This window comes from Notechis scutatus, chromosome 2, assembly GCF_049901735.1.
Source record: "Notechis scutatus isolate UNSWTSFEM ecotype Mainland chromosome 2, rNotScu1.2, whole genome shotgun sequence".
In the NCBI taxonomy this organism is placed as follows: domain Eukaryota; kingdom Metazoa; phylum Chordata; class Lepidosauria; order Squamata; family Elapidae; genus Notechis; species Notechis scutatus.
This window is the reverse complement of record NC_142010.1, coordinates 121,034,747-121,054,451: the sequence shown is the minus strand read 5'-3', so window position 1 is coordinate 121,054,451 and position 19,705 is coordinate 121,034,747. Positions and strand designations below refer to the sequence as shown.

Sequence of the window (19,705 nt, the reverse complement as noted above, 5' to 3'; positions counted from 1 at the left end):
ATCGGAGCTCCTGGATGAGTTGGCGCACACTGAATGCCCTCACATCCTTCAGGAGTTCATGCATTTGTGTCTTCGTATCGATGCTAGACTTCAGCAATGACAGGTGCGACAACAGAGACCGTATGTGTTTTCAGCAAGATGGCACCCTTGGTGGAAGTGCCTTTGGAGGAACCCATGCAGTTGGGGGCTGGCTGCCCTCGCCTGACTCAAGTAGAAAAGAATAGACGTCGTTGTGATGGTTTATGCCTCTATTGTGGCAATCGAGGCCATTTTGCGGCCAAGTGTCCTGTTAAGACATCCATAGAAGCGATACCTGCGGTGGCAGGAAACGAGCATTGCTCGGCCTATGGGGGTTTGCAGGTCGGGGTGTAAAGTCCATAGGCCTGCCATTTTCACCAAATGGTAAATTGCTTCAACACAGTAATTGTCATGCCCCTGGTGGAGTCTGACTCTGAGGAAGAGGAGGAACAGCCAACAGGGAGTGGGAGTGTGGCTCCAGAGGTGGTGGAGGAGGCTGGGGAAGAGCAGAGGTCAGCTGAGCAGTCAGAGGAGGATCCAGGCCCATCCCCTATCCATCCTAGGTCATGCAGGGAGGAGAGGATCAGGGAAAAGCAAGGTCTACTCAAGAGGAGATTACCATGATCCTCCTCGTGGCTTGCAGGTGGGAGCTATGTATATAAGTTTGCAACTACGCAGTTAGAATTTGCAGGAGTCAATTTTAGTGTTCACCTTGAAAGAGGTTTATTTGTGCTGGCGTTCTTCCCATGGACTCTCCTCAATTATTTTCCTGGAGTTTATGATTAGTTATTTGGCTTGCTTCGGAACTCTCATTAATGCGTTTGTTTTGGTTTTCTGTTTGCCTCACTAGTTACTTTTGTGATTTTAAACTGTGCCAAATAAAACAGTGAAGTTAAGTTGAAGGCCTTACCGGACTTTAATATATGTTTTGGGTTTTGGGTTCTTTTGAGAGACTACGGGTCATCACAATAATATTTGAACTCTTCCAGAACTCTTGCAGTCCTGACACATTTCTATAGAATTTACGTCTAGATCTCTCCCATGGCTACTGCAAAACCCTTTCTTCTTCATTTATTTTCTTGTACTCTTCTTTCTCTGGGATCATATTTTTACTTCATAAACCGTATGTGCTTCAACATCAGGTGACAGACAGATGGCCTGATATTCTCCCACAGAATTCTTTGATACAAAACAGAATTCATACTTCCTTTAAAGACGGTAAGTCACCCTGCAAATGCTTGATGGCCAATATGTGGTTCTTACTATGGAATGCAATGTTTAGCTTCTGCCAAACATAGTGATACACATTTTTGATTTATGGTCCATAAAACAAAGGATAATCCAAGTACCTTTTGGAAAACTTGAGGCAGGCTTTTGTCTATTGGCATTTTTATAAAATGTTTTTCTATTGGTAGATTCATGAACACTGATTTAGCCAACCTGAGGGGCTTGCAGATCCCTAATATTGTTCTTTGTGACTTCTTGGATGGTTTTAATTTGCAAAAAATATAACACATGAATAGGCAAAAATTGTTCTTTGTATGCAGGGTGAAAATTTACAATTTTAATAGGCCAGCTGTATCAGAACATAAAGTAAGCAACAGAAGTCTAAAAAATAGGAAAATATTAGGCATAGATAAAATCACTTCAAATCTTAAAATCCCTAGGGGAAAGGGAATAAGAATTCTAACCAAAATCTGGAATCAAATATATGAAACAGGTCACTTATCAAAAGAATTTAAGCACTCAACTTTTTCCCCCATTGTTAAATAAACAAGAATTATGAAATGGTCTGAAAACAGAATCATTACTCTTATCAGTCAGGCAGCAAAAATTGTATTAGAAGTCTTTTCTTAAGAAATTCAAGAAAAAAACAGAACAATGTGATAAGTTTTAATGTGGTTTTATTAAAGATAGTGGCACTAGTGAAAAATGCTCAGTCCCAAAAAATAATCAAAGAGATATTTGGAAAAACAAAAAAGACCTGTTTTCATGCTTTGTCAATTACTCAGAAGCCTTTGATTCTATAAAACCTGAAATATTGATCACAATCTTGAAAGGATTTGGAATGGATGACTAAAGGTATTAGAATGATAGTGAATCTATTATTGAGAGCAAATTTCTTTTAAGACTGAAGGAGCTTTTTCAAACATGTTTTCAATCAAAAAGAAAAATGCACTAGAATTATGTCCTTTCACCTCTCCTTTTTGTGTTTGTACTGAAGAAATATTTGATGAACTAAACACTATATCAGGACCTTCAATACTTCTGGAATTAAAGATAGGTAATATAAAAACAATTTAGGATATGTATCTAATTCTGTGCTTCTGACAGAAAAAGAACACAACCTGAACCTTCTAATTGAGAAAACAAAAAGAAGTGAAAAGTACAAGTTATATTGTAATAAAGAAAGAAACCAGGATGAATGTAGCTTTAAAAAAAAAGACCCTCAGAAATATAAACCATAGTCAATAATGCCCTTCTGTAGCAAGAAAGGTATTTTGTCCAGCTATTTAGTTTCACGTGGAACAGAGAAAAATAAAGAGGAAAATAGAAATTATCAGGAAAGTTTTTAAGACAGGAAGTATATTCTGACCTCAAGGAAAATGGATTTAAAATTTAAGAATAACCAAATACCGTATTTGAAATATTGTGAGAAACAGGTTGTGATCAATACCATATTTGGTCATTTCTCCTTTAAACTGCAAAACATAGACACTACTAAAGGAGACTGAGAACAGGCTGACAGCTTTTTTAAATACAGTTTTGAGGAAAATCTCTTCAAGTCACAAAAGATCAATCATGAAATCCTAGAGATGGCACAAGAGGAAAAATAGATCATAAAGACCATCAAACTAACTAAAACTGAGAGAAGTGGGTCATATACTCAGTTACGACCAGTGGTGGGATTCAAAAAATTTTACTACCGGTTCGGTGGGGGTTGCTTGGTGGGGATGGCAGCGGAAGGATATTGTAAAATCTCCAGTCAGAGGTGGTATTTGCCAGTTCTCCAAACTATTCAAAATTTCCACTGCTGGTTCTCCAGAACTGGTCAGAACCTGCTGAATACCACCTCTGGTTACAACTTTATACAAAGAACCTTGCTAGAAGGATCAGTAGATGAAGAAAGAATTAAGAAACAACAAATAGATACTTGGAATAGCAATACGCATATACTGTAGATAGTCTTCATTTACCGATCTCTAGTTCAGTGACCAAACTTACGACAGCACTGAAAAATAAGACCTACAACTGGCCCTTCAAGTTGCAGGCATTGCAGCATTCCCCTTGGTCATCAGATCATTATTCTAGTGCTTGGCAACCAGCACACATTTAATGATGGTGGCAGTCACATGATCATTATTTGCAAGATTCAGTCAGCTTCCGACAAGCAAAATCAATGGGGAAACCCGCAAGAAGTCTCAAGTCACAATAACATGATACCATCCTTGGCAACCTATGGTAATTTGCTTGACTACTATAGCCAGAATTGACATAACCTGTCACAGTTTCATGATGTCACACATTACAAACAACACCACTTAGCAAAAGACTTCTCAGTCCTAATAGACAGTTGGTAAATGAGGACTATAGGTAGTCCACAATTACCAAGCACTTGTTCATTAAACAGAGTTCGACAACATCATTCCTTTGTTCACTTATTTATTTTCCAATAGCAATAGCACTTAGATTTATATACCACTTCGCAGTGCTTTACAGCTCGCTCTAGGTGGTTTACAGAGTCAGCCTATTGCCCCCAGCAATCTGGGTCCTCATTTTACCAACCTCGGAAGGATAGAAGGCTGAGTCAACCTTCAATTGGTCAGGATCGAACTCCTGGCAGCGGGCAGTTACCTAATCCCCATCAGCAATGCCCTTCCGCGCTTTGCATAAAACAAACCGGGCAGTGTCTGTACAAAATAATACAGAAATGTATTTCTGAGATCAAGACTAGCAACAATTAATGACCAAAGAGAGAAATTATTCCAAACTAAGATAACATTCTGTAACTGACTGTAACATAGCCATTCTAAAGGGAACAAAGAACTTCAAAACTAAAATTGAACGATGAAGTTGCCAGACTACAATATTTCAAAATGTCTAATTCTGTGGCTAATTTAGCCTACCAAAGCCAAGATGTTGCCTTTCTTACTAGCAATATAGTCGTTAACCTGAATAAAAGGTTTTTTATTATATTATAATGTTAAAAGTAATTTTACTTTTAAAGGTTTTTCTCTGTGTGTTTGGAGAAGACACAGAAGGCATCGAAGATTGAAATTAACTATTTAAAGTTATGTTTGTTGAAATGAATTACTTACTAAAAGCTATGCAATCCTAACTGGTGATTGTAAACCAAGATAACCTTCCAAATATCTACTAGGATGTTTGAGACCCAATGAAACAAAACACATAGAGTATCACATTAAATATTAGGATAGAAGGAAATTCAGAATTTCAGCATTTTGAACCTACTCCTTGATTTCAATACTGCAGACTTGATTAGATACCATAATTTAGAATACATTAGCAGTTCAGTCATGTTGTAGAAACCTTAAAAGGGATTTCTTCCTCACTTCAGTTTTACTTAATGGAAAAGGCAATATTAACAAGCTGCAATAGCAAGATCTTTATCAGGAGGGAGATTGAAAAAGAGAAGGAGGGAGGGAAGGAGATAGAAAAGGAACTTAACTACATTCTCTAAGGTAAATTTAGATAAAAGAGTTTTCTCATTATTAGCAGGAAATGTCAGATTTGGTTCATAAAAACCAGAAAAAATGTCCTCCTGTAATAGCAAGACACTTGTTATTACATACAGAATTATCCTTTTTGCACATCTGCCAAGAAATCTTGGTACATTTCCTGAAACACTATTATTTTTTGTTAAAAAAAATGTATAGACCTTTAAACAGCTATATATATTTGTTCTATATGAACCTGTACCTACTGAATTAATAGCCAATACCAACAAAGTACAAGTAATTGTCAGGTTACAGTGGCAATTGAGGCCTGGATTCACATTGCTAGGAGAAATGGTCATAAACCGTGACATCACATGACTGTATTCCTTAACGATAGCAATCGATAGCAATGCAAGACCTAGTAGCTCTGGGTCTGGGGTTCATTGGTTCAGGGAGAATTACCACCTTTAGTCTTGGATGGGGTGGCACTACCCCAAAGAGACCCTGGGGGTTCTCCTGGACTCACGACTCCTGTTCGAAGAGCAGGTGGTGGTCGTGGCCAGGAGGGCCTTTGTGCAACTGCAGGTTGTGTACCAGTTACGCCCTTTCCTGGATCAGCGGTCCCTACTCACAATCACTCATGCCCTGGTCACTTCCCGTCTTGATTATTGCAATGTGCTCTATATGGGGCTGCCCTTGAAGAGCATCCAGAAGCTCCAGTTGGTGCATGGTTTTATGCAGACCCCACTGTGCACATGTATCACCTCTTCTGCAGGAGCAGCATTGGCTGACAATTTGCTTCTGGGTGCAATTCAAGGTGTTGGTTTTGTCACCTTTAAAGCCCTTCATGGTTTGAGTCCAGGTTATCTGAGGAAACATCTCTTGCCAGTGACATCTACCCGACCCATTAGAGCGAGGCAGGGAATGCTGCGGATCCCACCCCTGAGGGAGATACACCTGGTGGGACCTAGAAGAAGGGCCTTCTCTGTGGTGGCTCCATCTCTCTGGAACATCATTCCCCCAGAGTTTAGAATGGCCCCCTCATTAATACTATTCCAAAAGGCACTGAAGACCTGGTTTTGCCAGCGGGCCTGGGGAACTCAGAGATGGATGAAACCCATCAAATGGCTAGTGTGACCCGCTGTCGTCAGGGTGGGGGGGTTGGAGTTGGTTTTTGTTTTTGTTTTGTTTTGTTTTTCCCAAATTTTGTTCTGTTGTACTTTACTAATTTATTTGATTATTTTTGTTAGTTCTTATTGTTTTTATTTTTATTTTTATTTTGTTTTAAATATGATTTTACATTGTGTAAGCTGCCTTGAGTCACCATGGGCGAATAGGTGGCAATATAAATCAAATCAAATCAAATCAAATCAAATAGTAGTAATCTTATTTATCTTTCTTATCTTCTTTACTCCTTTATTTTACTTCTTTATTGTTGTGATTATCATTATTCTGTTAATTTTACATGTACATTGAGAACTTCTGCACCGGAGACAAATTCCTTGTGTGTCTAATCACGCTTGACCAAATAAAGTATTCAATTCAATTCAATTCCAACCAGTCACAGTTGTCCTCATAACTTCAAGACATGTGGGTGGTTAAGCAGGAAGAGGCAGGGATCCCAGGTAAGCAGTGTGGGGTGGGGTGAGGGAGGCTATGGCCAATGCAGGCTGCATGTACTGTAAATAAGGCCTGGGGAGACCAACGGCAGCTGTGGGTAGGATGGGAGGTGTACTATGGATGAGACATAAAGTGGCTTATTGGAATGGCTTGCAACCTTCTCTGCGGCTTCCCTATTGAGTTTGCTTTTGGGAACCCAGAAGGGAAGGTCACAAATGGCAATCACATCATGGCTTCCTGGAACATAACTGCATGCCAGGCATCCAAGCATCTGAATCATATTCACATGGCCACAGGGATATTCCAATGTCCACAACTTTGAGGATCAGGCATACGTCCATTTTTTCAGCTCTATCATAATTTTGAATGGTCATTGAATGAATGGATATAAGTTGAGGACTACCTGTGACTGTCAATTTGCACCTCTGTAAAAGATATTCATGAAAATAACTGCCCCTCTCTGCCTAATTAAATCCCATCCTTCCAACTAGGAGCTTTAGAAAACATTTTCAAGATAAGGACAGCATTTTACAGTTATATCTATGTTCTAGCTCTTTGCTAAAAATTAAGGGAATAGACCACTGCTCAAAAAACCAATTCAAAATCTCCAAAGTAAGAATTCCCTTAAACTACTTTTTAAAATTTTTGGATTTAAAATAGAAAAAAAACATCTACTAGAAAGAAAATGAGAAAAGAAACTGAATTCTCTTTTTCATAACCACAAAAAATACAGAATATAAGCATTAAAATTGTCCAATATCCTAAGACTGGCATGGTTAAAAAAAAAAAAACTGTAAATGCAATGCCATTTGTCGTTGCCCATTCTAGTTTTCCCTGTTTACTGTCCTCCCATTGTGAGACAAAGTACATGGCAGATGGGAAAACAGAATGATTTTGGCTTCTTGACTTCTAGCAAGGACACAGAGACAAAAAGACAGAGAAGGTATTGATATGGTGAAGGATAATAATGATGTCCAGATATTGTGAATTCAAAATGTTTAAGCTTAAAATGTTTTCAGTACACTCAGAACACACTGCAAATAAGATCACAACATGTTTCAATATTGAAATAAGATTCCTGAAATTTTAAACTTTTTGCATCTCTTGGCAAGACCCAGGAAAAAAGATCATATCCGTTCTAGCCCTTCACACCTGATCTTCCTTCCTTCTGTGTCTTTTTCTCTTTCTCTGGTCTTCCTTCAACCTTCACCTGTTTTTCCCCCCAAGACCTTTATAAACAAAATTTAGGAGAAAATCAAGTTGTTTAGGGTTATAAAAGCCAGAAATGTCTCACTCCTGTTCCAATTGGATAAAGTAAAAGCAAAAATCACTGAGTGAGATTATCTGGAATGGTAAGGGGGATGTTTTCACAATAGACAGGAAGTGAGGAAAACAGATTCAGACTCATAGTCATGATGGTACCACTCAAGTGCTGGACTCTTCCTATAATAATTGTGATTTAGATTACACACAGTGAGGCATCAAAGGAACAAAGCACCAAAAAAACATTGTTCCACCTCTTATCTTCCCCAAATTCACCACAGCTTTCTGAGAAGAAAGCTGGATCAAAAAGAATACACCTTACCTGGTACCAGTGTTTCATTCAGGGCAGGCCAAGAGTAATTCCCAGCATACCAAAAATAATTACAAATTGGTCTTGAAGAACCGGATTTCGAGAGCTACTCACCAGCCATGGAATGAGGAGGTCAGTGAAGTATACAAATGCTGCTCCCAGAATGAAGCCAACAGCTACAGGGAGGAAGGCCAAGGCTCCAAACTTCCCAGAGTCCTCAGCTAGCTCAATAGCAGGTTCAAGAAGGGACCAGAAAGAAGCAGCCAGCATAACCTAAACAACGGAAAACAGTAGGCTATTCAATTAAAACAACTTTATGCTCAATTCCCCGAGAACCCAATGAAAGAAAGTTGATGTTAATATCTATTTCCATTCACCAAACAGAGAGGCAGGAACCAGTGTGGATTTATATACAACATATTTAAAAGTTAAGCAGAGTCTAAATATTTCAAATTAAAAGTTAGCAACTTATCACCCAGGAATCACAACTAGACACAAGAACATTTTTTTTCAATCGCCATCACTCTGCTAAACAAATAATTCCCTCAACACTGTTCAATTATTACAAAGTCTGCACTACTACTATTGTTAATCTTCTCATCACTCCTTATCATCCCTCCCCTCCCACTTATGACTGTATGACTGTAACTTTGTCACTTGTATCCTTACAATTTATATTGACTGTTTCCTAGTATGATTTGATTTCTTATTGTACCCTATGACTATCATTAAATGTTGTACCTTATGATTCTCAACTCTTGACAAATGTATCTTTTCTTTTATGTATACTGAGAATATTTACACCAAGAAAAATTCCTTGCGTGTCCAATCACACTTGGCAAATAAAGTATTCTATTCTATTCTATTCTATTCTATTCTATTCTATTCTATTCTATTCTATTCTATTCTATTCTATCATAGAACCACAGGGCTGGGAGAGGCCATTCAGCCTAATCTCATATTTAGTCATTTCATATTCAGTATATGTGGCTTCCATAGAAAATCTGAAAGCTCTTTACCAAATGGTCATTTTATTATGGAATATAAAAGGCTTGTTTCAACCACTGCTTTTTCATTATGGCTCTGACCAGTGCAATTTGAGCAGTGCAATTTAAGCAGATCAGTGAATGATTTTTCAGCTATCTCTTGAGAATGCACAGAAGCTTTGGCAATTTTCAATCCAACTATTATTCCTGCTTAATTCCTATATTTTATCACAGGATGTTGTTGTTTTCACCAACTCAATTTTTCCTTATCAGCAATGCAGCAGGTGTTTTCTAAAAGCACACCTGGGCTAAATCTTAATATATCACGATAATGATTGTTAGGATTTGAAGAACAATTAGCTATATTTATTCCTGTCTTCAGAGAATGCCAGTTTATCAGTTTCTTCAATTATCTTAAATTTTCTTGATCACTGTTTGGCTACATGAAATAATTATCAATTTTTTAAAATCCATCCCAGATCCCCTCCCCATAAGAGTTTTAATGAGGTATTTTAATTGACTGGGTTTTCCCCCCACTAGTATTCTGTATGCGCTGCCTTTTGTTTTCAATGTAAGTATATGTTTAAAATTTGTATTGAACTGTGTATAATCATATTGCATACTACTGTGGAATTTATGTGAACAATCAAGTCTTTTTTGACTCTTAGTGACTACATAAATAGATTTTCTCCATGATGACCTGTCCCTAAATTGATCTTTTGGGTCTTCCAATGATGCATCCATTGCCACTGTAACTGGGTCCATTCACATTCGCTGCTGGTCATCTTCCTCTCATTCCTTTCACTTTTCCCTTCATTAGAGCCTTCGCCAGAGAGCCTGTCTTCGCTTATGTCCAAACTAGGCTAATTTGACCCTTGTCATTTGTGCCTCAAATGAGAACTCTGAGTTGACTTGTTCAGTGATCTATCAATTTGTTTTCATGGCTGTCCACAATATTCTCAAGAGTCTTTTCTAACACCAAAATTCAAAAGTGTTAATTGTCTTTTTATCCTACTTGTCCAACTTTCCCTTCCATACAGCGTTACAGGGAATACTGTAGTTTCACAATTCTGATATTTTTAGGTATAGATGCATCCTAATATTTTAATATCTTTCCCAAGGCTTTTGTGGCTGTTCTATCAAGTGTTAATTTATGACTGGGATGGGATGGAATAGCAGAGCAGGGAAGGGGAGGGGAGGGAAGGGAAGGGAAGGGAAGGGCTGAGCTTTATCTGGCTAAGTATGATTAGACACACAAGGAATTTCTCTCCAATGCAGAAGCTCTCAGTGTATGTGCAAATAATAATTGTAATAATGATACCAATAAGAGGGAGTAGTAGAGGAGATGAGAAGGATAATACTACTACTACAGCCATACAATATGGGTGAAAATACTTAGACATAATGCAGTACTGAAGGACTAGGTATTCAGCAGAGTGACAGCACGAGGGGAAAAACTGTCCATATGTCTAGTTATTTTGACATGTAATGCTCAAGGTGAGGAGTTGAAAGAGTTTATATCCAAGATGTGAGGGGTCTGTAATTATTTTCTCAGCCCCACTTCTGACCCACACAATATACAGGTCTTCTATGGAAGGCAGGTTGGTTGCAATTGTTTTTTCTGCAGTCCTAACTATTGGTTGGAGTCTGTACCTGTCCTGTTTAGTTTCTATACCAAACCAGATAATTATAGAAGTATAAATGACAGTTTCAGTAATTCCTATGTAGAACTGTATCAACAGCTCCTGAGGCAGTCTGAACTTCTTAAGTCGATGCAGGAAGAACATTCTTTGTTGTGCCTTTTTGATAATGACTCTAATGTTGCGTGTCCATTTCAAATCCTGGGAGATTATAGAACCCCAAAACTTGAAGGATTCTGATGCTAATATTGTGCTGTAGGATATAGTAGAATAAAGAAGGGTTCCTCCTAAAATCCACTTTGATCTCTACAGTTTTAAGCATGTTCAGCTCCAGATTGTTCCAGATTTCTTAAATGGTTGTTCCTTTATGCCTGATGATTGGTCCTGAAAGAAAGAAGCAGTCTACTACTTTGATATCTCCACTGTCAGTTCTAAAACTGGTTGTCATACCTGCTGCCACTGATTTAATTTAGTCCCACTTTTCACTGTGCTCCTTCACTTTTATTACTAGAGCTTGCAGATTCTTTGCATTTTGGCTAGCAGGGCAGTGCCATTAACATAGCACAGATTATTGATGTTTCTTCCTCCAATTTTAAAAATGTGCATATTCTATCTGTACTGTGGCTTCCTGGCCTGCATGTAAATTTCTCATGAGGACAATGAGATGTTCTGGGATTCCCATGTTTCTGAGTACAATCCACAGCTTGATGTGATCAACAAAATCCTAAGCATTCCTATAATCAATGAAGCAGATCTTGACTTCTTTTTGGTATTTTTGACTTTTGTAATTATCAGGGTACATCAGCCAACCTCTGCCTTCCCACACTCTCCATCTAGCCTTTTCCTAATCCAGCTGAACAGTAGGTGTCAAAGTAATTTAAAATAGCATGATTTTTTTACATCAAAGAGGTTACAATAGATTTTCCAGAGTTCTAAATATACATATTTCCTCAAATGACACCAGCATAATATTCAGATGAAGTGTTTATTTGTTTCTATGAGAACACTTTATGGATTAAGCTCAACTCTTAAGAAACTTTTTTCCCCTGAGTGGAATTGGCAGTCAGAAGTGCAGCAACTAGCATAAAAAATCTGGCAGACTTATTCCATTGAGCAGCAATAACATCAAAATAACTTTTACAGATCAGACACTGGGAACTACACCAACAGTCTACTTGTAACAAGAATAGTTTTAAGTTGCCTATGCTGATAAAAAGAATAGCCAACAGTGCTCTCCTTTAAAGAAGTAATTTTTAAAGGAATCAAGTGCTTTAAGTCTTTTCTGCCCTTAACCACTTAATTTCAAATTGTCCCAGACTCTCTACAACATGCCTTTTTTACTCACTGTGTAGTAAACACTGGAAGACCAATAATAAATATAAACTAGTCTCTTTCTCTCTCTCTCTCTTTGGCCATTTGCCTAAACCACTCGTCTTCAGCTCATGATTTAAGATCCAGGGAACTAGGGACACCAGAAACCCTATCAAATTTTTCCCTACATCCATTTGTTCTTTAGAAAATGGGGGAAATGACTTGGTGAGCATTGGAAGGCAAAACAATAATATGCAAATAAAATAAAATGAGAATCCTAAATGAGCCTTGATGTTAAAGACCTGAGAACAGTAAAGTTTAGTAATCTAGCAGGCCTGGGTCATTTTTAGTGCTCTGATCAAAGATTAAAGGATATCAATCAAGCCTACTCCAGGGCCAGGATCAAATTAATTAAACTTACTTTTTGTAAGGAAACCATGAACAAAGGATCAAGTCTACTGGAAAATACAATCCATCATAACCTGAATCAAGTGAAGCCCAAAGTAGCTTAGCTGTGATAGAAAAGTTTAGAGCCTAATTTTTTTTAGAGAATTCATATTGAGTTTATCTCTATTCAACAGAAATATGCACAACTATGTAAGCAAGAGTGGCCATGAAAATCAAAGGTAATGCAAGGGCTTGTGGACAATAAACCATAGAGTTATCATGCACAGTACAAATTACTCTAAATTGTAAAGGCATACAAATAATGCACTTGAAGTTTCTCATACTTAAAATCATCAACCAAACTCATGTAATTTATTTTTCTTTATCTCCACCACCCCAATTTGAACGTGAAAGAAAACATCTCATTTACATTTATAAAACTAGCAGATAAAAATAATACTAAGACACTTTTACATTGCAAATGTAATCTCATTATTTGCTGGATTCTGTTCTGACATGAAACAATGTAAACAGCAAATCATGAATGCAAATAGCAAAACCACAAATAATGAGATCTTCAGAAGGTAAGAACTGTGGGGTGAGCTTATGGCTACCCTTTCTCTCCCAGTGCATATGTATTTGCTCTCTTCTCTTCGTTCAACTGTAGCTGTTCTCACTGGTCAATCTGGTTGAAAGGTTACACGTGGCTTCCTTGTACTACCTTGGTCTTTTTCTTTGGCACTTGCTCATCTGGTGGTCGAGGAAATTATCCTGCTTCTACCACATGCAGAAGTTTCCACTCCACATACTGGTAGTTTTTCATGATCTTGGTGAATGGGTCACTCCATTGTAGCCACCAGATGCTAATATTGCCTGCAGATCTTTCACAATGCCTTCTGATCACTACAAGCAATCAGATAGCCACCTGTGAGTCCAGAGGAGAGGCTCCTCCACTGAGATAATGAAAGAGTTTAGTCACATGGCATGAGAACAGTATCCAGCTTTTAGGCCTCACCTAGAGCAGTGGTGTCAAACGCAATTTCATTGACAGATGCATCAGGGCTGTGGTTGACCTGGGAGGTGCAGGTGGGCATAGTCAACTGGATGGGCATGGCCAACTGGATGGGCATGGCCAGCTTGACACCTCTCCCCAAACTGCTGGCATGTTTCCTCTTTGCATTTGGTAGACTGGCTGATGCCACACTGGCCCTATCTTTCCCCTTCGCACCAGATAGATGGGGCCCAAGGTACATTGGCCTGATCTTTCCTCTTTGCACTCGGTAGACTGGGCCGAAGCTACGCTGGCCTGATCTTTCTTCGCACTGGGTAGACCAGGCCAATCTTTCCTCTTCGCCAGGACAGCCTCCCAGGCTGGATCCAACCACATCGCAGGCCACATCCAGCCTGAGGCCCTTGAGTTTGAAACCTAGAGACTAAGGAACGCTGTCCCAGAACCTTCTTCTCATAAATACAGCTTTTACATTCTAAGCCCAAACATAAATATTTACTTTGCCTACTACTAATTCATGATATAGCCACCACATATATACAGTGTATATGGATAATCCTCGACTTATGACCACAATTGTGCCTAAAATTTCTGTTGCTAAGCTAGATTGTTGCTGAGTGAGTTTTGTCTAACTTTATGGTCTTTTTTGCCGCAGTTGTTAAGTGAATCACTGCAGTTGTTAAATTAGTAACACACCTGTTAAGTGAATCTGGCTTCCCCGTTGACTTTGCTCATCAGGTCACAAAAGGTGATCACATGATCTCAGGAAAATGCAACCATCATAAATATGAGACAGTTGCCAAGCATCTGAATTTTGATCACGTGACTATGGGGATGCTGCAACAGTCCTAGGTGTGAAAAATGGTCATGTCACTTTTCTTCAGTGCTGTCGTAACTTCCAACAGTCACTAAATGAATGGTTGCAAGTGAAGGACTACCTGTACAGCAGTATGCCACCATAACTGAAGTGAAATAATAAAAAAAGGAAAAAGTAATGAACTTTCTTGAAGCAAAATATTCTCCTGTCAACAGGTACTTGCATACAGCTCTATCTGCACTGTATACCTGGATATTTAAAAAGCCTTAGTTTTGCACTCAATCTTCTTAAATATATTTAGTGATCATTAGATAAAAGAACTTCAGCTTTTATGAAATGCTAACCACTTGAAGTACAAAATACAAAGAGTAAAAAGAAATAAAGAAGTATTTGCTCTAAACCAGGATCAAATACAAGTTCCAAGATTTTAATATTAGGAGAGTGGTGGGCCTCAATCTCCTGCTTGGAATCACCCCAGCACTCTTTAATGGCAACTTTGAGAAAACAAATGCTAGATGAAGATGGACTTTGACCTTGAATTACTGTGCCACATTCTACATCTGGCAGCCCTTGAAAAGTATGTGGAAGCTTCAGTTGGTATAAAATGCAATGGCACTAAGCTTTTCCTTGAGCAACAATGCACTCTGTTCATTAAGGCAGGAAAAAGAGATGTTAAGGTTCAAACCTTCAGACCAGAGATAGTATTCAGCAGTTTCTGACCAGTTCTGGACAACTGGTAGCAGAAATTTTGAGTAGTTCGGAGAACCAGCAAATACCAGCTCTGACTGGAGATTTTACAGTATCTTTGCCCTACCAAGCCACACCCACAGAACTGGTAGTAAAAAAAATTGAATCGCACCACTGCTTCAGACTATGATATGTATGTATGTGTGTGTGTTTTTACAGCTGGAAATTGCTAGTTTCCTGTTTCAGTACTGTTTTTCTAATATCAGTAATCAACTAGCTTATCAAAAAGTTCTATGCTTGAATCTCTGCTTGCTAACCTTGAAATCTGAGTAACCAACAAAAGCCCAACAGTTCCCACCAAATTTATAAGGACAGATAGCCAAGCTAAAAAGTTGTACAATGCAGTAGGATTTCCTATCTTAGCCTTACAACATAAAGATACACTGAAATGGAGAACCTATCTATATTGAAAGACAGATAAGTGCAGCATTTTTATTTATTTTATATATCTAGGTATACTTCACAATTTCTTCTGGCATGGTACCCTGTGGAAAGAGACAGCTGCAGTGGAGAATCCCACCCTAGATTGCTAGCATTCAATCCAATGTGTGTTTGTGTGTGTGTGTGTTTAATGCAGTATTTTGCTGCCATAATTATCTTATCAGTGAGTCACAGCACTGTTGAGCCTCAGGGTTCCTTAAAGAGAGAAAATTCACTGGCTGATTTCCATCACCACTAAAAATATAGGAAATAAAATCACACAATGAACTACCACAAACATTAAACTAAATAAGAGCTAAAAGGAGAGCATTCAAATGCCATGTGGCGCAAGATGACAGGACTATTGAGGGACAGAGATGATAAAAGAGGAGGTTTACGGTCACTCACCTTGTGCTTTCAACAAGTTGCTGGATTGATTTATTTTAAAAAGGGGATCAATTTAACATTTATATTCTTGGAATGGGAATATAAAGCATTTTAAAAGCTTCCTTTTAAAGATAGAAGAGGAGAAACACCTGTTCCACCGACATTAATTTTACATTATTTAACAATAGGTATCAAGTGCATCTGGAACTAGCCTAATCCAGATGTGAGCATTGGAGACAAAAACACAAGCATGGGAAGGTGCTCAGATGAAGAAGGAAAAAACCATTCTAATCTTTTTCCCATGTGGAGGAAGAAGTGCCATCTCTACTAGTATATCCCAGCATTCCTATCATGCGAGGAAGAGAGCACGACTTCAGCAGGGGTCCCCAACTACCAGGCCATGGCCTATATTTGCAATCGGGCTGTGCAGCTCAACTCACGCAAGTGGCAGGCGCTGGTGCTTGCAGCCCCACAAACACAAGTGGCAGGCGTCAGCACTCACAGCCCTTCTCACGTGAGTGGCGGGGGGCATGAGCCTACCCCTCACACAAAACCATCCCCTCTTTTCCCCGCTCCCGTGCCATGCTGCCAACCCAGAAAGGTTGGAGAACATTGGATTATAACGCTAACCTTCCCAAATAGAAATAATAGATGTTATGCCATTTTTAAATGTAAAAATAAATCTAAATATTTAAAGTTACAATATAAAGAAAATATATATATTACTCTCTTATTGTGTTTAGCTGTTTGTCTGTCAGTACCCTCAACTTGGCCCAAATTGTGCATTATTTTGCAATAATTTTTGAATCAAAAATACATGAAATCCATTAATTTAAAGAAGGCACAAATAATCCAGGACATATTATTCCCACAGAATTGACATTTCCATGATGTTTATACCAGTTTTATTTGCAAATGTGATTGTGATTTTCAAAACTCACTGCCAGCTTCCCACAAGCAAAGTCAATGTTTGTAACCATTTCTGCTCCCATTGTTTTTTGTCATGCCTGTGCTGTTTCTGTTTAGCTGTTTGGGTAAATAGATATTGACTTCCTACTGAATTTTGTTTACCCCTATAATTACATTTCTCTTTTTAAAGTGCTTTTATTATTAAGAATTATAAATGAAAATAAAAACAATACAAACTGAAAAAATATGGAGAAATACAAAAGAAAAAAGTAGTTTCCCCCTTCATCCAACCATTACAATCTTAATAACTTATGACCTAATTAAATACAAAATAATGTCTCCTCCCCCCAAAAAAAAAAAAAGAGTTGTCTAGTAAGTAAAACAGAATCCAAATGCATCACCATTGTTCTTTATAAGCAAAATTCCAGTAAAGGCAATCAAATGAACTATTTTTATCTTTTAATCCTGATCAAATAAGCCAATCTTTTATTCCATCTCTGAGTTTAAAAAAATATTTAACACCTTCAAAAATAATCCTAGTTTTCTGTTCATCTGTATTTTAAGCCAAACCCTTTGAAATTTTTAACATAATTTTTCTACATCTAATAAGTAAAGTTTATTCTTTTGTTTGTCACTTTTAATAAAGTGAATAAAGTGGGCAGACGCCTACTCTTCCTTTCAGAAAAATACAGTTCCTACCAATTCTTGTCATGAAATGGCATAATTAATCAAAAGCCAAACTTATTTTACCTCCACTATACCTCCACCTTAAAGTGCCTTGTTTGTTTCTGTATATAACAATTTATTAGATTTTCAAAAACTTCAAAAACGTCTAATTTCTCTGCTTCTAATGTTGTTTAGACATTTGGTTGGATATATGGAAAATCCAGAGTTCAAGGTAGAAAATTAGCCTGTGCATATACAGACCTGCCTATATCTCTATCCAGTCTCTAAATATTTAGGCAAGAAGTCTGAGGGGAAACAGTATTCACACTGGTTGTCTGGGATTCTGGATTATGGAGAAAGCCAATGCAAGTCCTTCTCATCTTCAGACCTCCCATCTAAAAGCTTGGTGTTTGGAGAAAATATACCTATTCATTCGCCATTCTGTACACTTCATGTATCTAAGGAGGGTTCTGTGAACAACTTTCCATTCAATAGCCTGCTGTCAAATTTGTAGGAATTGAATAGTAGAAATGAATCCAAATAGTAGATATTCCCTTTCCCTTCAGTTTGCTATTTTCAGTTCAATGTAGAGAGTAAGGAGAGTTCATCTTCATAGATATACATAAGCATTATTCCCGCAATGATAAGGGGTGAAACATGTTTTAAATTCACAACAGTCAAATAATATCTGGAAGGGCTTCAAACAGACAACACCCTAATTCACAGAGATACAAGAAGTGGGAGGATATAGCACAAGCATACTTGCAAGACTCTGTTATTGTTCTTCTTCTTCTGTATTTAGATCAAACTTTATACTGCCAGAATGAAGCTACCTTCTTGGCTTTGTTGTTGGCTGAAAATAAGCCATTATCAGTACATGTTTCTGGTAATAGCCAACATACCAGCAGATGGGTTGGGCTTTGTGTCTCTCCACATTCACATAGCGCATTGTTATCCGCTAAAAGCCTCCACTTGAACATATTGGTTTTACATATAGGCACTCCAACTCTCACCCTATGCAGAGCCTTCCAAGTATCATAGTATAAAGGAGATCAGATCCTTCAGCCATATCCTCTTTAAAGTTATGCCTTGCTTGACTGCCTGTTATTATAATTATGTTATGCTATGCTATGCTATGCTATGCTATATTATGCTATGCTATGCTATACTATATTATAATAAATTCTGTTATTATAGCTGATTATTATAAATGTAGTTTTAGCCTTCCTCTGGAGGTAATTTCCTGGTCTGCACTACCTAGTGGGGTTGACATTCAGCCAACTGTTCCCTCACCCTCCATTTAACTCTGAAAATTTCATAGCTATTTGACATTTGCTTAATGACAAATAGCTATGATATAGCTATTTCCCTGGCAAGAACAATAGGTTAACTTTCAATCTACAACAAAGTCAGTTATGGTGTCATGGCACATGGCCTCTCCACATTGCTATGTTTCATTACTAATTGTCTAAAAACTAACAAAAAATTGTCTAAAATTGCTAATTGCCTAAAAACAAAAAAAAATATGGTTTTCTGTGAATAATCTCAACTATTCATGCAAGATAGTTTTAAAATTCACCCTTGCTGATAGTGAGACAACCTTTTTTTGTCTCATTCTATCCTTTAGAAATACAAGAAACATTGGAACAGCATTGTGATCCATGAGGAATGTTCTCTTTTTTCCCCCCCAGAATAAGAAACAGAGCTCTCCAAGTAATGCTAGAGAGTATGGCATTTGGTGTGCTATCATCCAAGTCGTGCTTCAAAAACAACGATGTCAGATTATGGGTCAAATTCCTCACATTTGAGACAGTCAATAGCTAATAAAAAAATTTAAAAGCACATTCTTAGTTTAATTATCTTTATCATTTCTGCAAGAGGGAAAGGAACTGAGATGTTTGAAGTAGCCATCCTAAATCACCAGACATCATAATTAAAAAGACATGCAATAAACCTGCCACCTGTATGGATTCAGATACATTTAACCAACACAAGCAAAAGAAATTGCAAAAGCTATTCTTCATCCTCGTTTTTAAAAATTAGCTTTCTTTTAGATAGTTTTTTTAAAAAATAATTAACATTTTCCATTACAGCCTTAAAGTGATTGCCAAATACATTCTTTGTATTCAGGTCAAAACTGCTTCCTGGGAATTAAAGCAGGCATGTGATATTTTTCATCAGAGCCCTCTTTGGTAATGAACTGGAATAAAAGTTTTTGAGCTCTGGAGCACACAGCAGACAGGAGTGGGGGCTGAATTTAATTAACAACAGATCCAGGCTTCTGCAATTCACTGCATCTTCTGATTCTATATTTCCCTTTGGCATGAAAAGGAAACTCTTGATCATGAAAAAAACTTTATGATTTTACTCTATGCAAAGAAGAAAAAAACTATCTATGATGTGCATGTCAAAGATACCTAGCTTCCATCAAGCCTGTCTTCCACCAATTTCAAAGAAATTAGATAAGCTCTTTAGGTCTCTTAACATCCCACACCCAAGGTCCCCACTTGGCTTGAATACAAGAAATATCATTCTT

General features: G+C 37.8%; 1 protein-coding gene across 6 annotated transcripts in view; it reads right to left on the bottom strand.

Annotated features, from left to right (window-relative positions):
• Nucleotides 1-19,705, bottom strand: part of SLC39A11 (solute carrier family 39 member 11) — a 404,063-nt gene that overhangs the window by 361,724 nt on the left and 22,634 nt on the right. For 4 of the 6 annotated variants that reach the window (XM_087956042.1, XM_087956043.1, XM_026675802.2 and 1 more), the window contains exon 4: nucleotides 8,005-8,163. The exons of the other annotated variants lie outside the window; for them this stretch is intronic. In XM_087956042.1, coding sequence (XP_087812168.1) covers nucleotides 8,005-8,163 — 159 coding nt within the window. The remainder of the gene's footprint in view (nucleotides 1-8,004; nucleotides 8,164-19,705) is intronic. 6 annotated transcript variants of the gene reach the window in all.